Source organism: Belonocnema kinseyi, chromosome 7 (genome assembly GCF_010883055.1).
Source record: "Belonocnema kinseyi isolate 2016_QV_RU_SX_M_011 chromosome 7, B_treatae_v1, whole genome shotgun sequence".
Lineage (NCBI taxonomy): Eukaryota > Metazoa > Arthropoda > Insecta > Hymenoptera > Cynipidae > Belonocnema > Belonocnema kinseyi.
Genome location: NC_046663.1, coordinates 81,024,433 through 81,036,291, shown reverse-complemented (window position 1 = coordinate 81,036,291; position 11,859 = coordinate 81,024,433). Strand labels below are relative to the sequence as shown.

General features: G+C 28.1%; 1 protein-coding gene across 2 annotated transcripts in view; it reads left to right on the top strand.

Annotated features, from left to right (window-relative positions):
* The window catches only part of LOC117177177, a 131,881-nt gene extending 125,257 nt beyond the window's left edge, over window positions 1-6,624 (top strand). For both annotated transcript variants that reach the window (XM_033367690.1, XM_033367688.1), the window contains 4 exons: window positions 5,196-5,285; window positions 5,367-5,507; window positions 6,161-6,203; window positions 6,280-6,624. In XM_033367690.1, coding sequence (XP_033223581.1) covers window positions 5,247-5,285; window positions 5,367-5,507; window positions 6,161-6,203; window positions 6,280-6,488 — 432 coding nt within the window. In that variant the 5' untranslated portion in view covers window positions 5,196-5,246 and the 3' untranslated portion in view covers window positions 6,489-6,624. The remainder of the gene's footprint in view (window positions 1-5,195; window positions 5,286-5,366; window positions 5,508-6,160; window positions 6,204-6,279) is intronic.
* The last annotated feature ends 5,235 nt before the right edge of the window (window positions 6,625-11,859 follow it).

Here is an 11,859-nt window from a genome sequence, read left to right as displayed (position 1 = left end):
CAAGATTCTTTAACCATTAACAAAGATTAGCTTTTATGACTGTTAGAATTACCTTTTTAGTCAGGGCAGGTATACGCTCGAAGTTATAAACCGCAAGTGTTGGAGTTATAAAAGTTCGGCGCAAGAGATAAATTTATGACTTCAAGACATTAAAACTTGTATCCAAGACATAAATTGAAGTCTGGCTCCATTTCAAAACTGAGACATGCTCAAGTCAAACTTTTCGACTTCAGTATAGGTTGATTGGGGGCAATTCAAGTCGAACTCAAGTCGAAGCATTTTTGTTCGGGGTGCTATCACACATGGAAAATATAAATGTAAATAACGATTTTTTTAAATAAGTGAAAAATAAAACTTAGTAATTTTATGTTGAAAGAAAAGCATATAAAAATTAATAAAAATATTCGAAATTCGAATGTTACTATTTTATGCACAATTTTGTTTCAATTAATTTTTTCAACTTTCTATTTTTTTATTTAATTATTGGTTAAAAATTGATCATTTTTAGTCAAAAATTCAATAATTTAGTTTAAAATCAACTTTTTATTCTGAATTCACCTCTTTGGATCGCATATTCTATTATTTTTGTAGAAAATTCAACTATTTGGATGTAAATTAACACTTTTATTGATTCTTCTTCTTTTTTATTCAAAAATTTATCACTTTTGGTGGATATTTGGCTTTTTCTACTTAGAAAAGTAACTGCTTGATGAAAATTTATCTGTTCGCCTTTTTTGTTTAAATTGAACTGTTATTGTTTTTAAATTATTTTTTATTATATCTTTATAGTTAAATTTTATTGTTTTTTATTTCAAATTAAAATATATTCTGGCTAGAAATATTAACTATCATACTTTTCATTAATGATTTTTTTTAAACTGTAAATTCAACTATTTGGTTAAAAGTTAAACCTCTTACTAGTTTACTTGAGATATATCCTAGAACTTATAACTATATTTACAATAAAATAAACTAAATATAAATTAATAAGAGAATTTCAAATTTTAAAATTTTAGAAATATTATAAAGATAACTCTCTTTGTGACTAACTTAATTCACATCAATGAAAATAATTACTTTACCGGGTGACAAAAAACCACGAAGGAATAATAAGGAGACCCAACTGACAATGGGAAACCTCTCGAAACTGGCAATAGAAACACTACCGTAAGTGGTAGGCACATTACAGGAAGATCTTGAATTTTTGTGCGCAGGTGCGCACTTGTCTTCTTTCCATGCATGGAAAGAGTCCGAGTGAGAAAGTTTGTCAAATTGGCGCAATCTTAGGCAACTAGATCGATTATATTTTAAGTTATACCACATAGGTTTTTTTACGATAAAAAATGTTTGGTAGTGTTAGAAAAAAACAGTATTCTTCATTGCAACGTACGATTTCAAAAATCATAATGTACTACTATTCCAAGATTTCTTGATCAAACAATTTCATTATAGTCAACATACTTACCACTTTTATAGTGGCCGCTGTTAACTTTAAAAGTCTTAGCGCTGAAGTCCTCCACTTAACCAGATCAATAGACACTTTAATAATTTAAACAATTATAACTTGCAATTGAAAAAATTTTGCCACCTCTATCAAAACAAACAAACATAAGCTCTCTAACTTACGTCAATTTGACAAACTTTCTCACTCGCACACTTTTCCATGTGTATGAAGAGGACAACTGCGCACCTGCGCAGAAAAATTTAAGATCTTCCTGCAATGTGCCTGCCACTTACGGTATTTTTTCTAATTCCAACTGGAGAAACGGAGTTAGATCTCTTTATTATTCCTTCGTGAAGAAAAACAAACAATATTTTTATTTCGTAGGTTAGTACCGGTTAATATTCAGATTTAAGAGCATTCAAAAGCCAAAAGGTAAATATTACATTTATAAGTGTTAAGTTTATTATGAACTTTTTTGACAATTTTTTATAATTTTATAATTCTGTAAAATAAAAAATTAATGCATGTTTTTTAAAAGTAAAATTTAGAGATTATGTAAGCCCCATGAAGTTTAAAATGCATTTCTCATTAGAAAAGAAGACGTTTTTGTAAATTTTATTCAGATTTATCAAGATCTTGTGAATCGAACAGAAACACAATATTTCTATTCACAATGAGCTATTGAATACAAATGAGTAATCACTTTTCAAATATCACCCCCCTAAATGTATTTTATATGGTCTAAAAAGAACCATTACACTGTTTTTTACTGATATTTAGATGTTTAAATAAATTCTTAAAACAATTTATTATTGTTTATAGCAATTTTCTCTTAAAATAATGTTAGAAATTCTGTTTTTTTTTCGAATTTTTCAACTTATTTTAAATTTTTCAGTTAGGTCGAGGCAATAATCAATTATATTTAACAAAAATAATTGCTTAAACTATATATTACTTATAACAATAGTCATTTTAAATTATTCCAGAAAGCTGCTATGAATAAATAATAATAAATAATAGTAAATTATTTCAAAAATGTATTTAAACATCTAATTATTAGTATAAAGTAATATGTTATGCAATAGAAAAAATTAATTATTCATTTGTATTCTATACAAAAACGTTGTAGTTTCAACTCGGTGAAATAAATCTGGGAGCGATATGCATCTAAATTCGAGGAAAAAAATTTTGGACCGCCCTAATGAACACCCAATCAGACACATTTTAATTAACAATAGGTACAGTAATGGAAAAATGAGTGATGTACTGTTAGGTCTTGCAGTTATTCATTTTTGTTATATGAATATATGGCATATTGTTGATTTCTTTATTTTTATATATACAATGAGGATCCCCATTAAATGAACGTACTAACTTTTCAATACTTTTTTATGAGAGATATAAGACTTATTTTTTTATTCGCATTTATAAACATTATTTCAATAACACGAATCATTATTTTGAATGAAACATTTCAAAAGGTAAAAACAAAATCTTGTAACTTCTGTACGCGCTTTTTTTATTAATGACTCTTGAGTTCATTTTTTAGCTATTCATTGTATTTTTTTTAATCATTACCAGCAATCTTCTCTTTCATTATGAGTTCAGTTACTATTTAATTTTCCATGATATACAACACATCGTAAATATTGTTTCATGATATTTTTCAATGTTAAGTGAGTCTGCTTTTGCGGTTCCAGTATGTGTCATAAACAATATGTGAATATATATTCACATATATATATGTATTCACATATTGTTATTCACACACACACACACACACACACACACATATATATATATATATATATATATATATGATCTACATATGTGCATCAGTAAGGTAATTTTTGTCATAAAATAAATATTGTTTTTTTTTTGTAAACGCCAAAGAACATTCACATGATAAGATAAGTGTGTAGTATAAAAAGACGAGTACACATTAGGAAAACATACTTCTAGTTTATCTTTCACGGAACGTAGAAATTAAACGAAATCTCCAAACATGAAGTTTGCCATCTTCTTCTCCTTACTATCATTCTGTGCCTTCGAAGTAAGTTGGCTTACAAGTTTGTAATAAATATCACATTTGAATAAGTAATTTAATGACAAGAGCAAAATAAAGTAAAAATTATTGTATTTTAATCGCAATTATGAATTGAAAAAGTTACTATTATCAATGGCAATAATGAATTTTAAGCATTCGATACCGAAAACAATTAATGTACACTGCGCGCGCCGGAAAATCTGAAACCCACAGCTGTTTGAAAATGGAATATTTTCTTGACTACCCCTCTAACAATATGAGACCAGATTAAAAAATATATATATTTGGCCCATTTAAAAAAAAAATCAATAAGTGAGTGCAATATAATCTCGACGAAAAAGTTCCCCAAAGATCTCAGTATAAAGTATAAAAGTATCTACAATTTTCTTTTCCTTACTTTCCAACACAGAAAAAACTGAAGTTAAATTTTGTTGCATGTAAAATTTCCCGCTGTCAAAGTTTACATGCTATTTGGCGAAAGTTTATCCTGCGATGGAATAAAAGCTGTCGTCTGCTACGGTGTCCTTAGCAGCAATGGAAAAACGGCAAAGTATGAGTGAATTCGAGTTCTAAATCGGAACACCAGATTTAAAAGAACACAGAAAAAACCAAAGTTAAAATTTGTTTCAGGTAAGACTCGCAACAGCTAAAAATTAAACATATTTCGGCGAAAGTTTCACCGTAGTTAGGAGAATAATTCTGATCTTGTCTACTGCGTGACACTGAATTGAGCAAAATTCGGTAAAACATGTAGAATGAGCAACAGAGAACACGAAAAAAATTGTTCTTACTGATATATCTCCTCCGAAATAAATTAGACTATTGTAGATGCATTAGAACTTGTTTAATACCATTTAGCAAAAAGCAACTGACAGGTGGGATTCCCCAGTTCCCTCCAATTTAATCAAGTTAAACGACGATAGATAGCGCTGGCTTCACAATTCGCGCTACATCTCGAATGAAAATGGAGCGATTATAAGGCGAAAGATTATACTGGCAAGGTTAAAAATTGGAAATTATTTTCGATTAATGTAAAGTTTATCCGGCAAATTTAATTTTTGTTGCGGTGAATCTTTCACCTGGAATCGATGTAAACTTTATCTTTTGTTTTTTCTGTGAAATATAAATAGTAACATTTCACTTATTGCTAGTGAAACCCTGCTAATTAAATTAGTGAAAAATGATTCTCAAACATCAGAACATAATAACTAATTTGATTAGTCGAAATATTTACTAATTTTAAAGTGAAAAACTACTAAGCGCTAAGTGAAAATAAATGAATTCATTGATGGCTATATATAACATAATTCGTTTAGAAAATTACAGAAATACGAAATGTAGAAAATAGAAAAAGTTTCATTTAAGACCATTATTAAGTTTATTGAATAAATTAGAGGTCACTATTGTGACACTTTTGTAAAGATGCTACGTCACCTTCACCATGTATTGCTTCAAAAGGAAAAATGATAGTTATTTACACACATAATCTAGTTTACCTTACTTTATTAACTCCAAAAAGCCAGACAACCTTGCACACAGTAAATAAAGTAAGGTAAAATAAATAAAGTGCGTAAATTATTCTGAATTTTTCTATTACGAAGCAATAACTAGTAAATAAGTTTAAATTACGTTTATTACTTGACGGTCGAACAGCATGTAATAACATAAAATCGAAATTATAGTATTTTTCTTTGTATATTACAGATAGTCCGCGCAGATCATTTCAATGACTTATATAATAACTCAGCAGCTGTAATGGCAAACTACATAACACACAAAAAGCGATACGTTCAGGTCAGTTGTCGAAAACAATTTTTAATTTCTCGAAATTATTTTAAAATTAAATTAATATAATTATCCTTCTTTGTCACTTAGCAATTTCTTCGTTTCGCAGACACCGATGGAAAATATCCTAGTGATTGTGAATACAAGTTTAACAGATCTCTTCTAGCGAATGGGAAATATCAAGAAATGGATTCATGCTGTAAGAACAGCCGCCAACATAATATAACTCGGGTAAATATAAACTATTATTTCCTCAAACAATAGAAAAGATTAATTTATATATGAATATTAAAAGAAAATAAGCATCCACTTAATGTAAAACCAAAACAGTTACGAAGTAAGTTTGATATCAAATTATTTAAAAAGTATGAGACATTACCAAATGCTTGAGAATATTTCAGTCCAGACTTGAGGAATCATACATAGATTACGTTTTTTCTAATACTACTCTTACTACTCTCACTCATACTACTCTTTGCTATTGTTCAAAAGTTTCAAATTCATCCACCTATCTCATACTTTAAATTTATATTGAAACTATTTAAAGTTATACTTTATGTAATTGTAAAAGATTTTATAAATGTAGAAATGTTGAATTGGAAAGAATAAATCATATAATAGGATTAGGTTATAATAGTGTTGTTGAAAGAAATTGACATGCTTCAGACAATTAAGATCTTATCCTTTAAGATCCTTTATTAAAATTCTACGTTTTGAGAGTCAAAACGCTCTCCTCATCAGGAAACGATAGTTCTATTTAGGTCAACTTATTATAATGATATAACTAGTAATGGACCCATCCTCTCAATAAAAAATATATATATAAAATAAAATATACATGTTAACATAAATATATTTCTCATAATTTTTTATTTTGTTTGCAGAAGGCCAAACGTTGCGCCGATGGGAAATCTGAATCTTACAAAGGTGACGTATATTCGTATGGGAAAGATGCCAAGGTACGCATTAACGATATGCATTAATAATCTGTAATTTTCTGTAGCTGGCTACGCTCGGGAAAGGTTTTCTTCAATTTTCTTCACTTTTCGCCAAATTTTTAAGCAAATGCGAGCTCTTCTGCCTAACATCAATCAGCAGACGGTAATTTATAATAGGCACGTTTACCTTCAAAGTCTTTTAAAAAATGCGCAAGATATACAAGAAATCCAAGGTTTTTCAAAGGATTTCGAAGGGTTTCATAGGATATCCTAAATTCCCATGTCTTAAAAAAAATCAAAAATATATCCAGTGATTAAAAAAAAATCAAAAGATTTCAATGTTAACGGATTTCAAAGATTAGTTTCGGTTAATTAATGATGAATGTGATTTAAGAGAAACGCCGATAAAACAACCAAATCTTGTATAATATTTTATGAACTACTTTACACGTTCATATATGAATATTGTAAATTTTACATTAATTTATGAAGGTTCCTTACAAAACAGATTGTTTTTGGTCAAATTCTCTAAATAAACAAATAATTTATATAACCGCATGTTGTTTTCTATGATAGAGTAAGCATTCCTGTGTATGTTACATCAAATAAATGAAATCCTTTTCGTTTTTGCATGATTCCGTTATTTTTATTTCATAATTTAGAAAAAAAATATAATTTTTTTGCAGTACAATCAGATTGTTTAATGTTCAATTCATTAATTTTGCAACGTCCTTGCAACTGGGTTCTGTTAACTACTAAAAGAGGAGATTCATATACATTATTGAACATTTTTGCTTGCTGATTTTTTTAATTGATAGAATGTAATAATACATTTGAAATTTCTGTTTCAAAGCAGTATAATTAAATTTGGATATTCTATGACTGTGATATTATACGTATTAAATTTGTAACCAATTTTTCATTATTAATTTTAATATAATAATTTTCTTCTTCATGGCTGTTTTGATCAATTCAAGGATAAATTCCTCGTGCAGTAATTTTTCAAAGCGATTCGCTATAATCAAGGTTATAATTGAATCTGCTTCTATTTCAACAAGGTTGTCATCGCTTGAATCAGGTCTTTGTTTTGCTTTTTTTTGGATTGTAGAGATCGTCACTTTAAAAAGTTTGTGAAACGTGACAGTTTATAAAACAATGATATATCACAAATAATTTGTTGTTTTAATATATTGTTCAGAATTCTTTAGAGCATAAGTATCAATCATAAATGTTGAGGATGAATGACTTTAAATTCTCTTATTGGTCCCAGAAGGAACCCCTATAAGTGACAGATTGGAATTTAGCGTAATATTGCAATTTATTAACGCTTTTTGAAAGTTTTTAAAAGTAAATAATTACGAATTGTATGTTTAGGAATATTCAATCTTTTTTTTCTGACTCAATTTCGATTGTCTACAAATTTCTAAATTGTTTAAACATTTGTTTTTTGTCCGTAAGTAGCGAAATGAAAGTATTTCTAGGCGTTATGAGTTCTTCCATGAAAAATAAAAATAACATAACTTATGTAATTGAACAATTATCTTAATAATACCTGTGGCTTCTAGGATGTAGTATACCTAAAAAAATTGTACAAACCAATTTTTTTGTTTTAATTTTAAATGTTTTAAGAACTCTCGGCCTTTTTGTTCTTTGCAATCATACAAATAAAAGCATATTTTTAAAAATATTCTTAAGTGAGCAAGTTACATTAAGAAAAAATTGAAAGAAATTGTAAATAATAAAGCTGAAAACTTACAAATTTTGACGATACCATTACACGGAGAAAAATGAATGTTTAAATGTAAATGTTCAAAGGGCAAGATTGTAGCATTTAACAAGCAGATATTCATGCCAAACATTTACTATCTTTTTGAGATGTTAGGCGTAAAATTTTTTTTATGTTAAACTGAAACACATTCGGATGTCAAAAGCGACCGAGCACATGCGCATAGCGCATTGGAATTTCACGACTATATTTTACCACTATATAGTTTCGATATTACAATTATGGAATACTACAATTTTTGAACATTTCCGAAGAATTAAAATTAAATATCCTTACATAAAATTGGACGATTTTTTTCTGTCCAAAGGAGGGAACAATGATCTTAAGTTGCAGGTTTATTGACTTATCACATTTGACAAAATGTTCATCAATTTAAAAGAAAATTTGAGTTTAAGTAACTTAGAATAAATATAATTTGAAATTCAGATTGCAGAACATTCGTTGTTTGATTACTTACCCCGTTTTTATTTTGAATTAAAAATATGGAACATAACCTCAACTTGACTGAATGTATCATCTGATCCACATTTCATGCCCTTTATCTGTTTTTCCTTCGTGTACGAACATTAAAGTTTAATTTCAAATTCAAAAATAAGTTATCAATTAATTCCTTAAATGGCCATAAATAAGTAAACTCCTCAAATATTTACAGGGGTTATTTGACATAATCATACATGTAATATCTCGAATATTTGAGCGGAACATTTTGAATGTCAAAGAGTTACATCTCACATTTTAAGATCTACAGATGTTAACGTTGAACATCTAGATTGTTGTCCTATAGTTAAACATAAAAGATGTTAACCCTGGCCATCTAGATGTTACGTTTGAAGCTATAAAGGGGAGCGGAGTGGGTCAAAGAAAAGAAATTCTAAAAAACATTCTAACAAATAGTATTGATTCGAAATTATTGTGAAAAGATTACTTCACATTAAAAAATGTAAACATTGAAAAAGTATTCATTTAAGAATTTTTATTTTCGGCCCAACAATCGCTTCTTATCAAATTAAACAAAAATGACACGATTTTAATCATGTGAGTTTATATTCCAGGAAAAAATCTCTTTAACTTGATCTCATTCAATTTTTATCTCGGTGTTTCAAAATTTTTCATGAGCAGACAAATATTTTTCATAAGTTTGCCTAGTCATCCGAACAATTCGGGACGACCCCCTTTTCTAGCTAAGCCAATTTTTCAATTAGACTACACTCTCTCAATCTCAATCACTAAGAATTCCACTAATTAAATCAGTGTTAAGGATTTCATCTGATAAATCAGTTAGAATTTAAATCAAAAGATTGTACAAATTGTTTGAAAGTATTTTTCCATTTTTTTAAAGATAATTTTTTAACGAAAAATGTCGATATTTAATATTACAACCAAAAATATTATTATTTCAAATAAAAACAGTTTACTTAAACAAAATAAAAAGGAATATTCAACAAAATAGCTAAAGCTTCAACTAAGGCGGGTTATTTTCGAACCATAATCTTGCATTTTTAACCCAGAAGGATTACATTTTTATTAAAAGAGAAGAATTTTCAAGAAGAGTTAAATCTTCCACGTAGAATCAATATTCAATGAAAAAAAATGCAATCAAACTGCTGAATATTCGAGCCAGAATGATAAATTTTGAACGAAAAACGTAATAGTTTATAGTTCAACTAAAAACGATATTAATTTCAAATCAAAAGCTAAGAAATTCAACTACATTAAGAAAAATTTTCAACGAGATAGTTAAATCTCCATCCAAAACAGATTAATTTTCAAACAAAAAACTGAATTTTTAAACAAAAATTAAATTTCTACCGAAAAATATTAAATTGCAACCAAAAGAGTTGAATTTTTCAATCAAAAAGACCAATTTTCAACAAAACCATTCAATTTTTAACCAAGAAAGATTTTTGAATCAACAGAGAAAGAATATCAAATAAATTATTACATTTTCAAACCAAAAAGACGAATATTTTCGAAAACAGTTGCATTTTCTTCTTCAAAATATAAATTTCCATTTGAAAAGTTAATTTTTGTTCATATTGTTGAATTTTTATGGGAAAAGACAAAGTTTGAACTAACGGTTATTTTTAACAAAACAAAAAATGAACTGTTCGCATTTAAGTGGGAATACAGAAAATGGAATAGAAGAGAATAAGAAAAAAACTCTAAAGTACGCGATAAATAAGTAGGAATTTTGATCATTTATAGACTAAGTAATAAAAGATTAAATAAAAATTAAAGCGCAGTGCTTTTGAATTATTAGGTTGGAAAACTGAAAATTTCGTGTCTGTTCTTTTCTCATATTATCGCTGTTTATATAATTTATGAAGTTGTCTTTGTCATCAAGAATATAAAAGGAAGTATCTCCTTATTAAATCAATTTCTGTAGAATGATTTACATTCAAAATGTTTAACAAATCTATAATTATGAGTTTGGATAGTGCCCATGCGTGTAACAGTTATTCCTAATTGAATCAGTATATTTTCACTAATTGTCAGTAAATTAATTCTAGCTACAACAATTAGTAGAATTTAAATAACAGTCAGTTACGTTTTACTAATAATTTAAATTTAGTGGGCACGCACTCTTTTTAAAAAGAAAATTTTATAATTTATTTAGTCTTAAAAGATGGTTTCGTCAAAGGTTTTATCAAACATTAAATTAGTTAAATAACGTCAACCAGGGTAATTATAATTTTTTCGGGGTCAATATATAGAAAAACTCTTTTGGTTTATAATTCAAAGAATATTTATCAAGTTATAATAAGACTTTCGATAATTCTAATCATGTTTTGTAATGACACTTTTGATACAACTTATATATTATTCTTAGGTCTTACTTTAAAATCCCAGTAAAAGAAATTTTTCTTGGAACAGTATACACAGATTCACATTTTGATTAGAGCTTTTTAATCTTTATAATAATTTTAACGCAATCTATAAAATTAACTCTAAATTTCAAACCTCTGTTAGAATTATTTTTATTTAATTATCGCCATCGGTCGCCATCGGTCCTGTGCCTCTCTGAAACATTTCGATTGTTTCTTTTTTGTTATTATAAGATGTATACCTCGTCCATATACCTCTTTTCAAAGCATGGACAAATTATTTCACAAAATGAAACAAAAAGTTCGAAATTTTTTATTTTATTGTTTATGCAAATAAGTTTTTAAATAAGAATTTTGCACAAAAACAAAGAGATATATCGACTAGATAATTAAATTATATTTAAAATGGCGGTTTTTTTTTCTTCGATAAGTTGAAAATTCGCTGAGTTCTTGTGCCCATAAACTCGGAAAATCGAAATAATCTGATTTCGAGATAAACGTGTTTGAAGTTTGCGGTAGGTACCTGCCTACCTGCTCCGCGCGCTGAAAGTCGTTGGCGAAAATAGCCGTAGCAGCTAAACCGCTTCGAATTTCGGTCTAAAATTCTAACACAGTACTCTTGCAATGTTATACATTCGATTTGTACAATAAAAAAAAAAAATTTTTCATCAATCTATATAGGGATACCCCCTTAACGAATCAGAAATCTGATTTAATAGTAATTTTTTCTTACTTTATGCTGAAAGGCTGAAAGTCTCTATTTCAAAGACTTTGCAAGTTACCAAAAACATTTTTGGCCAGATCAAGGATTCAACATCGTTGGTTCAGCTATGTATTTTTTTCGTTTGGAAATAATTTGATCTATTTTTGATAGTCCAGTCATGTGGTACTTTTATCCAGTAATTTCTGGGGCAGTCATTTTTTTCTCTAAAGTAATTCATTTGGGGGTGCTTAATAAGGGGCAAGGTCCTGTGAATAGGATTCCCTCCCGGAAAACCGAAACTTTTTTAGCAAAAGGTGCAAAGTATCACATT